This window comes from Podarcis melisellensis, assembly GCF_964234715.1.
Source record: "Podarcis melisellensis genome assembly, chromosome: 1".
NCBI lineage: Eukaryota > Metazoa > Chordata > Lepidosauria > Squamata > Lacertidae > Podarcis > Podarcis melisellensis.
Window position 1 is genome coordinate 33,527,228 of NC_138528.1, and position 20,718 is coordinate 33,547,945.

The following is a 20,718-nucleotide window of genomic DNA, read 5'->3' on the forward strand; positions in this document are numbered from 1 at the left end:
AGCTTTTTTCTTTTTGCCTGTACTCAAGATGGCGGCGACGGAGCGGCCGTCACGTGACGCAGGCGCCGTTTCCCGGATGTTGGTCTGTTGTCGGCGGCGGTTGTCGGGAGAGCGGTTGATGGGTCGTCTGGGACGGGAGTATCGCGGGACATGGACTGGAAGCAGGCGCTGAAGAGCCGCTTGGCCGCCAGCAATGACCGTGAGTGCGTGCGCAGGGATTTATAGCGGTGAGGCGGGAGGAGGAGGACAAGGACAACTGTCAGCGCCTTCCTTCTTCCCTCACGGACGGGCGGCGGAATGGCCAACTGACCGTTGGAGGCCGGTTGCTGGCCTTTGGCGCTTCCGCCACCGGGCCGCCGTCCCTTCCGCGCAGCCCTTTCAGGGAAGTCTTTTAGGAGTTTCCAGTCCCCACCCTGAAAGGATTCTCTCCCCTCGTTAGCGGGGCCCCTGAGTGAACAGAAATAGCTGCGTTCTCTGCCTTTGGCGGTTTTCTGACTCTCTTATTTCACCTTATTACTCTCCTTATAATTCATTTTTTCCCCTGCCGTACCTCTGACGTAACCCTCATTCAAGGAGGTCAGGCCACCTTCCATGGGTTTCTCTCATTCTTCACAGCAAACTTCTTCTTGAGGTGTGAAGTTGAGATAGGTAATTACTTTCCCCGTTTCATCGGGAGAGCTTCACAAGTGATTTGAAATCAGGTGTCTCTTGTCCAAGTCCAGCACAATGCCAATTACACCACATTGGACCTCATCTGTATTAACTAACTTTACCTGAAAATGGAAGACAGCATCTTGTTTCATAGTCATTCTAGAGACCTCTGTGTGTGGGTTTTTTTTTGGGGGGAGGACTACAATTCCCATCATCCCTGACCACTGCTTCTGCTAGCTAAGGATGGTGGGAGTTGTAGTCCAAGAACAGCTGGCTACATGAGCATAGCCAAGAATACTTACCGTAACTAACTGACCAGTTGTGTCGGTTTTGCCCCCCCAAACAAATGTCCTGTCCCCCCCCCCAACAAATCCTCTCCCACCACCACCACCACCAACCCCCCACAAAAATCCTGGCCATGTGCTTGCCTGGATACCCAAGTTTAGGAAACACTGTTGTAGACCAAGCAGTTTTTTGTTTAGTTGCACACTTTTGATGCACACAAAATCTCAAACCAATAACAAACTTAGTTGGTCTCTAAGGTGCTACTGGAAGGAAGTTTTTTATTTTGTTTCTACTACGGCAGACCAACACAGCTACCTACCTGTAACTGTATTATGTGACATTGATAAATAACTGCAGTTACCTATGACACCCATACAGTCATCACTTTCCCTCCAATTATGAGGAATTATAATGTGACATTATAGGCCAGAAGTGGCAAGCCTTCAGGCCACATCTGACATACAAAGCTTTCTGTGGTCCACCAGCCCTCTGCCAAAATCAGGCAACAAAAATGTGTGCCTTTTCCTCCTGTCTATTGCTTTCCTTTCAAAGGCATCTCTTTTCGTTCTGATGTGGTGCCATTGCTAAAATGTCTTAACACTGAGGAAACAAGATGGGGAGGAATCCCCAGCCTTGCTCCTCTGTTGATTGGCTGAAGGGTGGGGTATATGTCTGAATGTGTTTGCCCACCTCTCTGAGGATGTGGTCTCTATGTGCAGTGAGTGTGTGCATACAAACATTGTCTGAGGCAATATGCTGGGAATCACAAGTGTTTGCCCACCTCTCTGAGGATGTGGTCTCTATGTGCAGTGAGTGTGTGCATACAAACATTGTCTGAGGCAATATGCTGGGAATCACAAGTGGGAGAGTACTATTGCCTCTTGTTCTGCTTGTAGGCTTCCTATAGACTTCTGATTGGCCACTGTGAGAAGAGGATAAGATAGGTATTTTGACAGATCCAGCATGACTATTCTTGCATTCTTAGTGAGTGTGCATTTTGCAATGCCCATCACTGTCACATAGCTCTCAGAAGGTCAGTCAACCCTTTGGGCAGCCCTCTGGCCAAATAAGGTTCTAAACCACAGAACCTAGGGCTTGCCGATTGAAAGGTTGGCAGTTCGAATCCCTGCGACAGGGTGAGCTCCCATTGTTTGATCCCAAATCCTGCCCACCTAGCAGTTCAAAAGCACGTCAAGTGCAAGTAGATAAATAGGGAAGGTAAACAGCGTTTCCGTGCGCTGCTCTGGTTTGCCAGAAGCGGCTTAGTCATGCTGGCCACATGACCTGGAAGCTGTCTGTAGACAAACACCGGCTCCCTAGAGAGCGAGATGAGCACGTAACCCCAGAGTCATCTGCAACTGGACCTAAAGGTCAGGGGTACCTTTATCTTTACCCCTGTTACAAGCATTTGTATTGTCTTTACCAAAAGTAGTTGCTTACGCCATTACATTGTCTTGGGCCCTATGTTTAGACTAGCTTACCAGGCTGTGTGAGATATACAGTACTCTTTGAAAGAACGGAAAGCCTTTCAGAGGATTGTTTGGGTGAAGCAGATTAATAACTTTTTTGAGAACTTTAGAATTCCAGGTCCCCAGGGAAAGTACTTTCCTATTCCATCTCAATCTGGTAGATCCAGTGAATGGTACCCATAGCTGATATTTTCTTCCATGTAATGGCTTTGATTACATGACCATTAGGGATTGTCACACTTGAGTGCTTTCCTATTCTATATTTACTTACCGGTATTTATGTTAGATGATTTATTGTATCATATATTGTAAAAAAAATTTGAACTGATCTACAACAAAATGTATTTTTGTTGTTTCCTAAAATGGATGGTAGAATCATAAAATTTAGAGTTGACAGAATGGGTCATGTAGGCCAATCCCCTGCAATGCATGGTACATGAGGCTAGGATTTTCCTTTTATTTCTGAAAAGTTTTGCCCCGCCTTTGAGGCCACCAAGGCAGATCCCCAGATAAAACACAAATAAAATAAAAAAGAGGGAGGAGATAAAAACAGACACAACAGTGACAGGGGAAGAGCATTGAGTCAATTAAAAAACTACAGTGCCACATCAGGAGATTAAAGAACTCCACAAACACATTAAAAGCATACCCACCCAAAAGTCAGAAGAGAAAGGACCAGCCAAACCTCTTTCAGGAGGGAATTTCCTAATCTGCTGCAGCTGCAAAGCCCTACTCTTGTGTCCCCTCCAACTGCACCTCCAAGGGTGGCAGAATACAGAACCAAGCAACCTCAAAAGTTGATCACCATTTGCAAGCAGGGCACCAGGCACATTTGTGAGCACCTCAAAAAGTGGGTGCCATTTTTTGTGCCTGGCGACACTCTAGGTTTACTGAAATGTATGTGCTTTGAAGCCTCAAAGTATATGTTAAGGATAGACAAAATGTTAAGGAGTTTAACAATAAAGAGTAGAGTATTTTGAAAACTGAAGTACAATACCAGTATTTTTATTGTAAACACCAAATTAAACATGTATGAACAATTTCTTCTAAAAATGTGATATTAACAGTGTGTCACTTATGTGAATTGTGTATTAGTTCATGCTTATCAAAATAATAAATAAAAAGGGTTGCCAACCCCCCTGCCCCGTGGTGACTAGACATTCTGTTTTGGCACCCACAACCCAGGTTCCAGAAGCCATTTGGCTCCTAGCTTTTCTATCCCAGTTTCTAACACTGATTCATTGTGCTATCTCAGCTCCCTTTTAAGAGGCTAGAAAAGGCCTTCAGTGTTCCTCTCCCTATGGGGCTGTAAGGATTGCATTTCTCTATGTTAAATGGCTAAGAGAGGTTGCTACTAAAATGCATAAAATATTATGCAAGATTGACACTGGAATTCTAAAATTGATGAGGGACTGAACTACATGTGGACACAATTTATGGAAAAACCCATTTATAAATTGCTCTGAGAGGAGGAAAATAGCTCTGAGAGGAGATTCTTAACTTCCCCTTCCACTGGCTAAACCACTCACCATGACATGTTTTTTTTCTACCTGTAGAGTTACAAATATATGTGTGTCTCAAAGCATCCATCAGACTTCTGTTGCAAGTAAATTGAAATAATATGTTGTTCTGCCCTAAAACCTGCAACCCTTCTCAATCTGTTAGCACAGCTGTTGTGATGTAGTAGAACATTCTAACAGCTCTGGGAAAGAGCTCAACAATAGCTTTTTAATAATTACTAAAGCTTATATGGACAAAGTGAAAAGTCACTCTGGGAGGCAAAGCTTTCATGGGAACTGTTGTATGCTCTTAGCAGGAAGGGATTTTGCAGCCAACGTTGCTTTGGAGACTGAGAGAATATTGGGCAGAGAAGCCAGAGTGTTTGCTTGTGTGTGTGTTTCAAACAGGTATGTGAGATTTGACAAATCATTTGGCTGCAAGTCTCTGGCATAATTATACAAAAGCAGAAATAAATATTTTGCATATGGAGTACATTTTGCTATGAAATGTAACGCATCCCATATTACATTAACTAGCTAAAAGGAGTGATCAAGAGCTGAAGGATGAAGAGATGGAGCTGTTTACAAAATACTACCTGGAATGGAAAGGAGGGAGGAAAAATGCCAGTACATCCTATATGAGCATACCACGATTTTATTATAGGGTAAGTATGGTTTTCAGTGCTCATTTGCTCTCCAGTTTAAAAGGGGGAAAGTGTTAACCTTTGTTCTGTGGAATCAATTTACTAGTTTTGTATTACCAAAGGGAATTAAGCACACACATTAATTGGTTCCTTTCACTACAAAGTCCATTGACATAAATAGCCTAGATAATCAAGGAGAGGAATCCTACTCTATTTTGTTTTGCACAAAAGTGTTGTTTAAAACAGATTTCCATAACTAAGATTTTCTGTGGTTGACTCATAGATTCTACTCCAAATAATTAATTCTTACACACACACACTTCTTCCATCTGAGTAATCTCAGAGCAGTTTGCAAAAAAAATAAAAAATCAGTAAGGTAGAATAATATTAAAACATGAAACCACTGTAAAATTCTATCTGCTGTAGCCAGCAATGTGTCCTATTCAAAGGTGGAAATTAGTAACCATCAAATGCCTAGGTAAGCTTATAGGTCTCAAGCAGGTATGAAAAGCTCATCAGAGTCAGTGCCTGCCTTATTTCAAAAGGGATCAAGTTCCATAGAGCAGGCACCATTACAGAAACGGAACCCCCTCTGTTTGCTGCATATCATGGCTTAACTAACAGCAGTACCACCAGTAGAGCTCCCACCCCACCCCCAGTGGTATGGGCAAACAAGCAGGTATACATGGCAGCCAATGTTCCTTTAGTTATCCAGACCCATTCTGAATAATACTGCATTCTTAGTAGACAGAGATAATGCATTACAGTTTTTGTCTATGTATACCGTGTCTGGATGGGGGGTGGGGGGTGGGATACGAATCCTCTACTACTTGCCCAAGTGAATTCGCTGATGAGTGCAGCTGCTTCTTACAGGTTTGTGGTCTAAAGAGGGCCTGTTAAAAGTTTCACCAGTAAGCTTTAACCATTTTGCATTATGTGTTCAACAGGGTGGATTGATTAAAATACGTGATTTAAAGTGGCCTTTTAAATCAGTGTGATTTAAATAAGCAATAAAAGGCCACTTTAAATCATTAATTTAAATCACGTTTCCCACCAATACTACTTCAAATATTTCCAGAATAAATGTGCAATTATGACCACTAAATCATGTTAACGTTCAACCAAATAGAATATTATTTACACTGCTGTGTCATTCTTATAATCAGACCTTTTGTCACTGTATATGTTTTGCATGTTATTTTTTTCTTACTGAAAGTGGGAACATAGAATCATAGAATTGTAGGAACGGATCTCAAGGGATCTAGTCCAATCCCCTGCAGTGTAGGAATCTCAACTAATGCATCCATGACACATGACCATCCGACATCTGCATAAAAATGTCCGATGGTGGTGAGTCCACCACAGGTTTCCAATTTTCCCTTAGAAGGTCTTTCTTACAAACAATACTTAGGAGAGTTTGTGAAGTTAACACTGCAATTCTATGCATATCTGCTGAGAAGAAAGTCCGATTGAGATTCTATGGTGCTCACTCTCAGGGAAATACTGTAGGTGTAGGATTGTAACCTGGCACTGTTGATGAGGGAGGCTTCATCATCAGATCTCCATCCCCAGTGCTGAGGCGCACCCTGTGACATCAGATCCATGCTATGGTCCCAGGAACATCCTCCCAGAGTCCATAAGCTTGCAGCTTAATTCTAGAACTAGGATTATTTAAGAGAAACTTAGTATTTACAATTGTTTATTATTATTATTATTATCATCATCATCATCATCATCATCATCATCATTATCATCTTTATCTTTATACCCCAGCTTTTTCCCTGATGGAGCTCAAGGAAGCTTCTAGATAAAATTAAGAACCATTGAAAACAGAAAAAACAATCATTAAAAGCAATTAAACATTGATAGAATTAAAACTATACACATATATAAAATTGGATTCAAGGTGGCTTCCAGGTAAAATTAAGAACCATTAAAAACAGAAAAAACAATCATTAGAAGCAATTAAACATTGATATAATTTCACATATATAAAATCTGTTAAAACCATGCCAGTAATTACAATAAAAACAGCATGGCACCAGCCCTTTCATTAAAAGCAGTCAGTTCCCAAAAGCCTATTGGAACAAGCAAGTCTTCACCTGTCGGCGGAAGGACAATGGGGAGGGAGCACAAGTGTATTTCAAAGATTGCAATGTTGCTCTGTTGTGCAAATGTCTGCACCTCGTTTTCTTCAATTGAATGCTGTTGAACATCTATTCAGACAGATTGGTACGCTGGAAGCATCTGTCCTGTGTGGCAGGGTCTTGTCTCATGTTACATTTTTGGACAGTTTATCCTGTGGTTTCTTGTCTCATGCTTCTTGGTACATCAAGTGTGGGGAAAGAAGCCTACCTTGGTGTAGGGGGAAACCCTGTTCTTGTATTTGAGGAAGACTGAGAGATTTGTTACCCCAAATTCTTGGGTTTTGTAAAACCCTGTCCAAAACATTCATGTGCTAACCATTCTCTTGGGGATTCTGCCCTCTGTTCATTGCATCTAGCATGGCAAGTACTTGGGAGAGTCCTCTTCTCCTCTGCTGTCCCTTCTTTTGGAAGTGACTTTGCAGCACAGAGCTATTTGAGACCTGCAGACACAGACAAACAGTGCAGATCTCTGCCCTGGACTCAGTCTGCAGAGACCACTTTGCCTTTTTTCTCCAGGAACCATTCCCAACTGTTATGGAGGGAGAACTGCAAGGCAAATCCAAATCATCTGGTCGGGCCCCTCGTGGCCCCACCTGGACAGATGAGGAGACCAGAGTCCTATTGGGTCACTGGAATACCTTGCTGATCCAGCGCCGGGTTCAGAACATGCCCACCAACAGTGATTTGTATGCTGTCCTAGCCAAGAAGATGGCTGAGGAGGGATTCCTACGCACGCGAATCCAGTGCAACAACCGGATCCGAGATCTTCGCAAAGCATATCGCAAGGCAAAGGATGCTATGGGCAAGTCAGGGGCCGCGCCAGTTCGCTGTCGCTTCTTCAGGGAGCTGGATGAGATCTGTGGAGGAGAAACAGAAACTGGCCCCTCTTCTGTGAGTCAGGCTATGAGACTCCAGCCCTCCACTACCACAGTTCAACCAGGGCCTTCCTGGCAACCTATACCAGAAACTTCCTGGAAGGTGGAAGAGGACTCTGAGATGGAAGCAACCTTTGAAGGACTCAGTGATGCCACACAGCCCCTCCAGGAGGTGCTGAAGATTAAGGTGGAATCTGAACTTAAAGAGGTTGCTTCCTTTCAGCTGCCCCTGCAGCCTGTTTCTTCATCTTCCTCCAGCACAGTGGCAACTGCATCTGCCTTGGAGGAAGAACTACCATCCGCTTTCCAAGAACCAGACACCCTAATGCCTGCCAGGTCAGCTTCTGCTCAGGCTCCACAGCTATTGCCAACCAGTTGCAATTCAGAACAGAGGTTAAAAGCAGGAGTCCAGGACAAAGTACTCATAGGTGAGTCTTTTTAATCATTTGTCCACATTTCTCTCTGAAGGAATACCCACTGCTGTAATTAAGCTTCTATTTCTCTTTGCTTCAGGCTTTTAATCTAACAATGTATGGAAAGAGAGGAGGGTTCATCACGTTACTATATTTGGTGATGGCTAGAGTTGTCTTTGAAATTCCTCCTCAGCTCTTCCACGTAGTTAATTTCACTTCCATAGTAAAGTGTCCTCAAATTGGTCATGTCCTTAACCTAATTTCTGCTGACAGGCCCAAGGTTTTACTGGATGAAGCTTCTGCTTCTCTTTCTAAAGGAATCCTTTATTATAGATTGAAGAAGGCGGTTACAAAATTCACCTGCACACTGGACATTTGTTTCAACTGTCACTGAAACTATTTTGGCTTGCAAACATGAAATCATAGTGGGATATTCTATTGCCATCAATCAACCTATTGTTGTTGTTACCAGAGAAGGGGTCCCAATTACAAAGACTGACCAGACATATTACCAATGACATTACCACTAAAAGCATTCCTTTTTCTGACCTCTTATTTGCTAACCGTAAATATAAATTATCTTGCTAACATACCCAGTTGGAGGTAGCGACGTGATAGCAGAAAGTTCCATCTCCTTGAATTCCTTCCCTCCTAATTTCTGTTTTGTTTACAATAACTGTGTTCATGTACTCTTACTCCTCCTTATTAATGCTTCTTCATTTCTTGGAGGTAAATTAATCATGTGTGTGTGTGTGTGTTTTCTTTCCCCCAAAAAACAGGGAGACCAACAGGTGACCCAGAGGCAGCACTCAGGCAACCAGTGCCAGCCATGGACAGGGTGGCACAGATGAGGGCTAGAAGACGCCGGGCCAGGGAGGACACCATAGACCGCCTGCTGGAGGAGATAAGAGCTGGAAGGGAGGCCATGGACACAACCTTTCGACTCTTCCTTGAACAGCAGCGCTCATTTCAGAACAGCCTCATCCGGGAGATGCGACTGGCAAGGCGAGAACAGCGTCAGGCTGCTGAAGCTGAGCTCCGGGCTCGCCAGGAAGAGTGGCAACAGCAGAGGACTCAACGGATCCTGGACACAAACAGAACTGACGCCGAGATAGTTCGATTCCGCCAAGAGCTCAATCTCCTTAGACACAATTTTATAGATTTCTTTTCAGCAGCAAGATCTTTCCCCGCAGAAACCTCTCCTGTGCCTGCCCAGGGGGAGAGTCCTGGCCCTTCTCGATCACACCAGGAAGGCTACACGCCCAGAGCAACTGAAGTGCAAGCATCTCTTCCAGGCCCATGGGTGCTCGGTGTGCCTTCAAGGGGGAGGAGAGGGAGACCAAGGAGACGTGGTGGTGCTACCAGGAAGCAGGTCCACAGAGAGTGATCACCATGTGACTGAGCTAGTGCTTTTGATGGTCTGCTCATGGAACTGGTGCTATTCAACATTCTGTCTACCTCTTTTATTTCTGCACTGACTGTCAACCTCTTTGGTTTCTTCAACTTTTTAAAATGTACTTGAATACACTCAGTGTTACGGCTTGCATTGCTTTTTGTCTTTATGTAGCAATGGTCATTTTTATTGTATGCTTTCCAGTGATTCTGTAATTTTCTTCTTTACCTTCAGTTTCTGCAATAAATTCTTTATTCACAGTAAATTTTGTCATATACTTTAATGTCAGGTGACAGTGCACATAAATCTGATAGGTGAGCCTTACAAATGTGAGTAGAGGTTTGAATCTGGTTTGCAGTTAGGCTCAGATTATTGATGGGAAGGGGTGAATGTGCACATTCAGCTACACACAAGGCATTCTACAATTCATTTAAATTTGCCCCATTATTTGAACTGTGCAATAGCAAATACATAGTATTCTTGATCAAAAATCTTCTTAAATATGATCAGCTTTTTATTACTACATAAAAGCTGGTATAATTGACTAAAATCCTAAATCCAAAGATCCTTGCAGTTAGATTACTGCAATGCATTATACGTGGGGCTCTGAAGACAGTTTGGAAACCTCAGCTAGTACAGAATTCAATGATCGGGTTGCTCACCGGGGCCGGAAGGGCTGAGCATATAAACCCAATTCTGACCTGACTGCACTGACTGCCAATTAGTTTCCAGGTCCAATGTAAAATGCTGCTTTTGACCTATAAAGCCTTAAATGGCTCAGGACTGCAATACCTCAAGGACTGCTGCTCACCATATGAACCAACCCAGATGCTGCAAACTTAATCTTAGATTAAGTTTTTTTGTGGACCCCTGCATGAGAAGTCTCAAGAATGACCTCCTGTTTGTGGAATGCTGTTCCCAGGGGAGCTCACCTGGTACCATTTGTATATCTTTAGGTGGCAGGCAAAAACTTTCCTCTATAACTAGGCCTTTGCTCTTTAATTATCCTTGGCCCCCTCTGCCTCGGTATGCTGGAGCAACTCAGCCGGAGGGAGGTCCATCTCCTACTGTATAATGGGTACACAAGGTGGGATAAATTTTTTTAACATAAAGTGACTTCCATACTGTATTTTCAAAGGTGCAGGGGTGACAGGCTTGTGAACAGTGGTTGCCCTGCCCTTGTCAAATCAGATGGACTAACTGGGGCTCCTTAGAATAATCTCCCCTGATCTGATGACCTCCCGTTGTAGTCGGACTATAACTTCTATCAGCCCCAGCCAGCATGGACCAGTGATCTGACTCTGAATAAGGCTGTTTCTTACAATCTTATGTAGCAGAACTGTGCCTTCTCTTACAGAGGTTTCTTCAGAGGATGGTGGAATGGGAAGGAGACACACACCTGACCTTCTGGCAAGAGAAGAACCTCTTTTCATTGTTGCCTCTTAGCCACTGCCTGCTACAAGCTGTATTGGTTATGGAGTGGAGATGGGCTAGTTCAGGAAATCAGATTTACCCTGTCCATTTTGACACATCTGCTTTTCAAAGAAAGAGAAAACAAACCGACAAATAAAGTGACTTCATGCAATAATTCCTGTAGCACGGATGTAATCAGTTTTGAGCTATACATTGTAGTTTTGTGTTTTCAAAAGGATGTGAAAAGGACTGATTCTATTTTGCAGGCTTGCTTCATTTTGTTGTGGTGGGACCTTGCATATTGTTGTCAAGCTTTAATACTCAAAGATTTTTAACTTGTAGAATCATGTGTTTATATAAAAGCTATATTAGGCACATATTAGACTTGGGAGTTTGAATTCACTGTTGCTATGCCATCATGCAGACAATTTAAAAATAGTTGGGACAGCTGACATACACATCAATCTACTGTTTTTCTTTGCCCCCTTTGCATATTGAAGAAAAGTTGTCTAATTTCTGTTGTGGCCACAAACCATGTTTGCATGCAATTTTTACTGTAATTGCCCAGCCTGGGTTCTGGTCAGTAGAGTTGTACCACACTAAAAATAACATTCATTCCTTTCTTTCTTTCTTTAGCTGCCAGCAGAAGATGAAATTTTATTACAGAAACTAAGAGAAGAATCCAGAGCAGTCTTTTTGCAGAGAAAAAGCAGAGAACTACTAGATAATGAAGAACTGCAAGTAAGGGGAAAAATGTGTTTCTTAATCTCAGGTAAAGAATTATTGATCATTTTGTCTTGCAATAGTTCCCTAACTTTTTGCCTCCATCCCCTTTTTAAGAATTTGTGGTTTCTGCTGGACAAACATCAGACATCACCCATGATGGGAGATGAAGCAATGATCAACTATGAAAGCTTCCTGAAAGTTGGTGAGAAAGCTGGATCCAAATGCAAGTAAGGCACCTATATTTTCAGGACTTACACTAGTCTGCCCTTAGCTTAAGAGTTCTGGATTGTCTTGGTCAACATTCAAATTGCAGGTTGTTATGACTTAATTTTTATTTATCCCTATGTGTGCTTCTTTAAATTTGTAGGCAGCTCTTTAGAAGAGCTGTTAGAACACACGGGAACTTAGGAAGCTGCCTTATACCAGGCTCATTGATCCATCTAGCTAAGTATTTGTCTACACTGACTGGCAGCGGCTCTCCAGGATTTCAGAGAGGGTTCTCTCCTCATTGCCTTCCGACCAATTCAGCTATGGGGAGCAGTGATAAGAGCCGGGGGTGGCAGTGGCTGATGATTAGTGAGCCTGATAGTAGAATTCTGTGGACTGGACCAGTGCAACAGTACTGCTGATACTGGTGGCAGTGGGCAAATAGTACCTCAGGAATGAGTTAAGCCTTTCTACATCCCTGATTGCTCAGTTTCTACCTCACGGTAAAATTCATGTAGATCTGCAAGGATATATTGTTGGCTGTCAGAAGGAAGTTCTGATAAAAACATCATTTGAGCAGCTGTAAAGTGGTTGGAGGGGAAGTACCATTATAGGTAGCAAAATAAGGAAGCTTTTTTTGCTGTGACCTTGTACGCAGTAGGGCAGCAGAGTGCTTTTATATGTTTGGCAGAAGCATCCTGATAGTGAGTATAGGACAGCAATCCTTGGCATACTCATGGCTTCTTACCAGAACTGAGGTGAAAGCTCAAGCTGGTCAAATAGCAAGCAGATGATGTGAGAGAGGTATTGAAGAGGATACATTTTGCCAAGACTTAATGCTTGCAGAGCTTATTATAATATTTCTTCAGGATACAGCACCTTATGAGGGGCTCTAACAATGTGGACATTCAGTCCACAACCTCAAACCCAATTTGACGGTGGTTTTCAATACTTCCCAGTGCAGCAGTGGTAGTTGCAAACCCAGCCACATGGAAAGCCATACCTGTGGAATAGCTTCGTGCATGGTTAAGTAGATTTTTCACCACACTGTTGTTGTTTTTACCCATAGTTGTTTGCATGGTGAACATTTCTGGATCTGCCTTCTGTTTCTATGTGTAAATCAGGCCTAATGAGGTGTGAATCAGGTGGGGGGGGGGATGCTGCTGAGCTTGGACACTGCAAGTTTATGTACTGGAATTCATGTACTGGAACTTACATCAGATTAGCATTTGGCTCTGAGACATTGCTTAGGCTTTTGGTTAATTATTACTATTTGGATCAGAAACAAAAAGCAGTAATGAATTGCACCAACTAGGTTTTTTCCAGAACTGCTGTTCAGTGTAGGTGGAATCTGTGGGCTTCTTAAGTGGGTTGGTTTCCTGTTTTGTCCCATGTTTCCATGATACACCCAAGGTATATCATGGTACTCTCCCTTCCAAAGACCCACACCCACACATACATCAGAGTCCCACAACATAATTATCAGAGAAATGTGTAAATTATGAAACTGACTGAACCTATGGAAGACTTATAGTGGCTCTGCAGAGCTTCAAAATTGTTGTTTTTTATATTTCACAGGCAGTTCTTCACAGCTAAAGTCTTTGCTAAGTTACTTCACAACGATCCCTATGGAAGGATATCTATCATGCAGTTTTTCAATTATGTGATGAGGAAAGGTGGGTCTTGTTCTGTTTTGAATGTATTGTCATATTTTGTTTCACTTTGCCCTTGGCTTTCTTTGCCTCAAAACAGATTCTGTCATGTATCTGTATCTGTTTTACAGTGTGGCTATACCAAACGAGAATAGGTCTCAGTTTATATGACGTGGCTGGACAAGGTTACCTCAGGGAATCGGTAAGTGATGCATGTTCAACATGTCGCCTGCATAAACTGAAGTGCTTTTTCGTGTCTTGAATTGTGGGAATGTATTTGGTGTTTACATACAGTTATGTATGCAAACTAGAACGTTTCAGGTAAGCAATATTCTCCTTTAGTTGTTTCTTGGAGAGAGTGCAGTAGTCTGTTTCTGCTTAACGCAGTTGGCATATTAAGTACCTGATGTTCAATGAGTCTATCTGATGTTCAGTTCCAAAGAATCACAGCTCAAGGTTTATCTTAACTGCTCTGTATTAGATAGGAGAATATTATTTGACAAAGCTTTGGTAACTAAGCTGCATCTTGTATTGTGTTATGTTTGTGGCAGTGAAGCCTCTCAGCATTCACAAGCATCAGGAAGGAAGGGTATGTGGCATGAAGGGTGGCTAGAGAGTCATGTTCTTCTGGAGTGTTCACTAGTGTTTGCTTGTTGCATCCTTACAGCACCTGTAGGAAGAAGCCGGAGACAAATGGTCCATTCCAGACCAGTGTAAAGTACAGCATAAGCATGAACAGCTGCAGCTCAAATCATGGTGACACATATACCTAGGGCTGCCATACGTCCGGAATTTCCCAGACACATGGGATTCGTCAGTCGGAAGTGTTGATTTTTTGGCAAATTTCTTGAAAAGTAGCTCAAAAACTTAATTTAAAAAACAGATTTTGTAAAAAAAAGAACTCTACAACTCTGAAAGAAAAAAGCCTTTATGCCAGATTTTCACTTTTTGAAATATGGCAAGCCTACCTATGCCATAATCAGATATGTTCTTGTTTCATTTCCCAGGATTTAGAAAATTATATTCTGGAACTCATCCCCACATTACCACAGTTGGATGGTTTAGAGAAATCCTTTTACTCATTCTATGTCTGCACCGCAGTCAGGAAATTCTTCTTCTTTTTAGATCCTCTCCGAACAGGTAAGTTCGGTAATTTACTTTGCCCCCCCCTTTTTTTTTTTTGGTCTTGATAATTAGATTTTAGTTCTACCTTCGTTCTGCCATCATTGGCCAGGTTTGGATGTCTATCTCCTTCCATTTACTGCACCTGTTGGGTTCTGAGGGAACTGCAGACCAGGAGCAGTGAAAGCAGAGCAGGGACCAGGACCCTGGGCAGGTGGGCAGGCAACACCTGCTGACCAGCTAGGTGTGCTGGGGCAGCTCTATAAAGCCTGCCTGCCCTGGGGGCAAGACCAGACTCTGCTTGTAGCTGCACTTGCTTGTAGCTGCATCTGTCTCCTCCCATCTGCTGGACTTACTGAAGTTAAGTAGACATTCAGTATTTTTCACTATGTACATCCAGAGGGGAGCAGAATGATTCCCCCCCCCCCCGGCCACATATTGCAGTAAAACTGGGGCAAGTCTTGACCTAAAAGGCAGCATATGAATAATGTTTTGGCAAGGCAAAGGGAAATTGACAAAAAATACAAGAGAATACAATACATGGACAGAGTACTTTTTCTTTCTTATTAAAAGTATATATTCATCTGAAATAATACTTACTTGGTCAATTAGTAAAATTATTAAATACAATTCTCTCCGTGTTGGCTCTTCTAGGCTATATGAAGTGCTAATGACGAATGTTTTATTTAAAATTATTTTAAAATAACATTTGTTTTTCTCTTATAATTTTGATTGACTTGAAGGTTTCCAAATATTAAAACCGTTTCCTCTCATTCAGTTGCCTTTGTCATGCTAAGTGGAAACTTTCTTGATGAATATTCCAGTCATTAAGTAATAAGTGATTTTGAGGGGGTTAATTTGTTTTTGTTTTTTCTTCCAGGGAAGATAAAAATACAGGATATTTTAGCCTGCAGTTTCCTTGATGACCTATTAGAGGTAGACATTTACATTTATATTTACATTTCTTGTTGTGTTTCCTCATTATACTTGCTGAATGCTTACTCAGTATTTTCATATTTATTCAGTTACGGGATGAAGAACTTTCTAAAGAAAGTCAAGAAACCAATTGGTTTTCTGCTCCTTCTGCATTGAGGGTTTATGGTATGTACAAGAATTTGCATCATATTGTCACATCCTCACAAAGCAGCATTTCCCACAAACATTTTTTATATTCCTTTTTTCCCCCTTTTGTTCTGGCTATAATTTTACATGGTAGAAATGAAAGCCCTTTTGCCATACCAGTTTGGAATTGCAGCTAGGGGTCATGACACTGTGGTTTGTATATGCACTTCTTCCATTAGAGCATGTCATAAGGGCAGGGAACGAGGAGGCAAGATGGCGATTGCCATGGCCGCGCGGAGCTCCTGAGGACAGCCAGCACCAACTGCGCTGCCTGGCTAGTCGCTGTGCTGCCAACACCGCCACAATCGGGGAAGGGAGACTAGGGGTGCCCAATGCGACAACCAGAGAGGCTGCACGGAGCGCCCCCCCCAATGGCCTCAACCCTGCCAGGACCGGGAGCACCCCATTGGTGGCCCAGTGGAACTCCGAGGCCAGAGGCCTCCAAAGCGAAAAGGAGCCCCCCACTAGCTGGACACTAGCTTGCCCCCACCACCACCAAGAGAAAGAGGCCAGGGAGGCCTCGAGGAATCGTGCAGCCTAGCCCAAGCCTGACCCCAAGCCTACCACACTGGTGGCTAGCACGAAAAGAGCAGGCTGGGGCCCAGGGGGGAACTGTGTGCCGGAGACCACCCCAGGAAAAAACAAATGCATCACAGGCCCTCCCCGGAAGAAGAAGAAGAAGAAGAAGAAGAAGAAGAAGAAGAAGAAGAATTCTATTAATTTATATATATTTTTATTTTTAAAAAAATTATTTTTTTTGAAGAACTGTATTGGCGTCCATGCAGAAGGCCACTCCCTGGGAACCCCAAGGAGTCCCTAGTGCAGGATGACAGCGCTTTTATTGATTATTGGATTACCTGCAGTGATCTTAGTAGTTTTTATTAGCTATTTAGTATGATTAAGTATTTAGCATATATTTATTCCTGTCTCGTGTAAACCCAGGGGTGGGAAACATAAAGGCTGTGGACCATAACTAGTGCTTCATGGATGTACTGTTCTATGCTGCCACCATGTGATAAGTTGCTCATAAGCGGCACATTTGAGATTCTAGAAAAAAGCAAGATTGACTCATGGGCCTTACATATCTATTGTTCTATATGTAAATGCAAGCTACTTAAAATCTTGTTTGAATGCATCATTACAACTTTTTCATTCAGCCCTTACTTATACAGCTCTCAATACACGGTGTTTGCTGTTAGCACACCTCAGATTTTAAAACAGGAATTCCTCTAGTTTCTAAAGACAGCATTTCTCTAGTTGTGGCATGGTGGGTTATGCTGCCCCCTTGTGCTCGTAGGCAGGAGATGCAGGTCTTTGTCCATTAACTGGCACTCCACATCTCTAGTCATTTGACCACACAACAACAGATTGACACAACTACAGCTGCCACATACTACACCCGTTCTGCACTTATAAGAACTTGATCGTTTAGTGTGGCAGCGCCTACACTGTGGAACTCCTTGCCTGTTGAGATCAGGCAGGCACCTTCACAGTACTCATACAAGAGGGAGGCGCCAGCAGGCTTAGGGGAAACCAAAGGCTTGCAGAAGTACAGAAAACCGAAAAGAGGGTCTTAAAACAGACTATTCAGAACAACACATGTTTAGTGGCCATATAATGTTCAGTGTTGGGGGGACGGGGGAATGGTGTGTCCTGGAAAAGGGCATGGCTGCCTGCCTGAAATCCTGAATAGAAGCACTCCATTCTGCAACATTTTGTTGAGGTCCCACTTGTAAATATTAAGTACTGTCAGTACAAGACGACATGGCTTTATACGACACCACTACCAACCATCTTCATTAGCTTTAAGACAAAAACCTTGCCAATCTGTGCAGTAGAAATCAAGAGGTCCTCTTACTACAAGTTGTAGCATGTTTGTTCACGAATCCTTGGTTATGAAGTGGCACAAGAAATTGTTACTGCATTTCCCCCACCCCCTTCTTTCCCCCCCTCCCTGCAGGACAGTACTTAAATCTTGACAAAGACCACAATGGGATGCTTAGCAAGGAGGAGCTATCTCGATATGGAACAGGGACTCTGACCAACGTATTTTTGGACCGTGTCTTCCAAGAGTGCCTGACCTATGATGGAGAAATGGTACTTTTCTCATAGATGCGTGATAGAAGAAATATCTTGCATTTCTTGTAAAGGCAAGGTTGTGGTGTTTGGGTTTGGTTTGGTTTTTTAAAAAAAAGTTGGAACTCCTCCACTTTTTGAAGCCTATAACATTATATGCATGCTAACAAAATAGAATGAAGGCAAAATTCTCATGTGAATGGCAGCTAAAAACCCACACACTGCAAATTCATAACTTAGCAGCTAGCTGAATAAGAAATCTCATTGTGATAGGGAGGACAGTGGGCTCTTATTTACCTCCTAATGCCAAAAGCAAGAACAGCAAGTAACTTATAAGTTGAAACTAACAAACAGCCTTGGAAGCACAAACATACAGCCACTAATATAGAATTCACATTTATAAGACCTTGCCCTCCTTGTCAATCAGCAAAGTGGCCATTGTTTACCTCCCTAAGTTAAAAATACAATTAGGTTATTGTTTAGAAAGCTGCTGCTGAGTTTTGAATAAAATTGCTCATTTTGGGGGGAGGTAATTCTTACAAGTACATGCAGAACTGGAATTGGGTAACTGAATTGGTGATAAAAATAGAACAACGGAAAAACATAGCTTTTGTTTCTGTACCCAATTTACAACAGGAGACCTGTGTTGTCAATAAGATATGCTGCAGCATGTTACTTCTCGTAAAATGTATAGAATTTAGGACACTAGGCCGTATGATACATTTCAACAAATGATTGACCAGCAAATTATTAACTGGCTAAATATTATTTAATTGAATTCAGCTTTAGTTGAACTAGAACAATGGTTGGCCATTAGAAGACTGTGATAGGCTGTTGTTCAAATGTTCATGGTTCATTTAGTTCAGACTAAGGGACAACCTCACGAGTAGTTCTGATAGAAATCTATGGGTATGTTGCCTATCCAATAAAAAAGCATGTATTTTCTGCACACCCTTTTTTTCTCAGCAGCCATTTTCTGAGTCATGCTGTCTTTCAATGAAAACTAACTGCTCCCCTACAAGGAAATAGCCACCAATTATGTTCTGCTTGCAAAATCAATTTAGAAAGTGGACTATAATAAACATGATTGCATCTGCTTTTAGGACTATAAGACGTACCTGGACTTTGTACTTGCATTAGAAAACAGAAAGGAACCTGCAGCTCTGCAGTATATTTTCAAGCTGCTTGATATAGAGAACAAAGGATACCTGAATGTCTTTTCCCTTAATTATTTCTTTAGGGTAAGTCCCTTTTTGCAGAGGTAGGTCATTTTTTTGTACATGTGTTGTTACAGCCTTTGTGCCTCTACCTGGAGATCAGCAGGCAATTGCTTTAAACTACCAGTGTTTGAGGTGAGGTTTTTGTCAACTTTAAAGAAATATATAAATGTTTAAAACTTCACATTAAGAATGGGAAATAATTCAGAATGGCTTTTCAGAGCACATCTTACATAAAGAAAATACACCACTGTGATTTTAATTAAATACCAGGTTTTCCCTTTTCCGTACAACTCTTCTTTTTAAGGTAATAGTCTTTGATGACCTCTAATGGCTAACTTCTATGGGATGTTAATATATTCTGTCTACCAGTAATAATGGATAAGCTGTGGTACCTATATAATCAGAGGGCAGTTTTCATACAATAGCCTACATGTTTTAGCAGGCTCTTTCGAAACTTACATTTTCTCATTGACTGGAACCCACTCAGATGATCCTGTTATAAAAACACACCTTTATGAACTAACCGTGACTATACTATTTCCAGCAAATAAGTACTTCTTAGAGGATCACTGAATCAGCAGTCTCACAGATCTGCTGATGCTAATATTAAGTCTTAGGATGTTACACCACTAGAGATACAATTTTAGCTTCCACATGATCTAGTAGAAATGTTTGTTAAATTTAAATCCCATTCTCCTTTTTACGGGCGCTAAAATGGCTTTCAGGTTTAATTCTTTTTTTTTGTAGGGCATGCCCTTTTGTGAATTTTGAAGATAAAATAGTGACTCCACTGTCATCCCACACAAGTATATATTTCATTCAGATTAAAGCAATCAGAGCAATTCAGTCTTGTTTGTAAAAGCTAACCCCCTTAATATTGATCACCTCCAATTCTGTGCCTACTCAACCAAAGTATTTTGCTGCTAATGACTCAGGAGTAGGATAATTCAACTAAAGGTTTAGAGAAAGAAAATCTGGAACACTTTCAAAGCTTTTACAATAAATGCTCTGCAGGTTTAAAATACATCCAGAGCTGTGTTCTTTTAGCAGCATGAAACAGATTAATTCTTCTATAACAAACATCAATTGGCCCTTCATCTTTCAATTATTTCTTCTTCCAGTATACACTTTATAGTTAGTCTCAAAGTTTGAGGCTAAAAGCCTATTTTAACAATAGGCCTGCTGCTTGCTTCAGTTCTAATACTTTTCTTCAAAGTGGGCTAGAAGTTGGGAATTGTTGCACATAGATTGAACAGATGGTCAGCGCTTTCTGCTTTGATAGATCTGCAGAGAAAAGGACAGATTTCAGTCCCTGCCTACGCTTCACACAAGGGGAATGAACACAGACAGCATACCTCTCCAAACAGATGATAAAGGACAAGATTCTTATAAGGCTCAGTGGAAGCATATACTTTGAATGTTTAAGGTCTCCGGTTCAATCCCAGCACCTGCCATCAAAGGATATTTGGTAGCAGGAACTGAACAAGCCCTCTACCTGAGACCCTGGAATACTTCTACCATTCTGGGGAGACAGGGCTAGATTATATGTATGGATTAGCACATAGAGTTATTTATCCATGTTACACAGCTTATTCACTGTCTTGGATTTGAGAACATGCTGTCTTGTTTTCTGAACATATGTTACACCTCTTTGTGCTGTTACCATAGGCTATTCAAGAACAGATGAAAATTCATGGGCAAGAACCAGTTTCTTTTCAAGATGTCAAGGTTAGATTTCTATCAAAATTTATTTGTATGCAGTAGTATGAGAAAGACCTGACTTTCTGAAATGAGAGAGAGTATA

At 41.9% G+C, this 20,718-nt stretch overlaps 1 protein-coding gene across 3 annotated transcripts in view; it reads left to right on the forward strand.

Annotated features, from left to right (window-relative positions):
* Positions 1–20,718, forward strand: part of PPP2R3C (protein phosphatase 2 regulatory subunit B''gamma) — a 22,861-nt gene continuing 2,143 nt past the window's right edge. The window contains exons 1-12 of one of the 3 annotated variants that reach the window (XM_081912447.1): positions 47–199; positions 4,442–4,569; positions 11,426–11,530; positions 11,630–11,742; positions 13,301–13,398; positions 13,506–13,576; positions 14,382–14,514; positions 15,377–15,432; positions 15,522–15,597; positions 17,579–17,715; positions 18,798–18,935; positions 20,583–20,642. In XM_081912447.1, the coding sequence (XP_081768573.1) occupies positions 151–199; positions 4,442–4,569; positions 11,426–11,530; positions 11,630–11,742; positions 13,301–13,398; positions 13,506–13,576; positions 14,382–14,514; positions 15,377–15,432; positions 15,522–15,597; positions 17,579–17,715; positions 18,798–18,935; positions 20,583–20,642 (1,164 nt within the window). In that variant the 5' untranslated portion in view covers positions 47–150. The other 2 variants (XM_081912445.1, XM_081912446.1) reach the window with 2 other exon arrangements.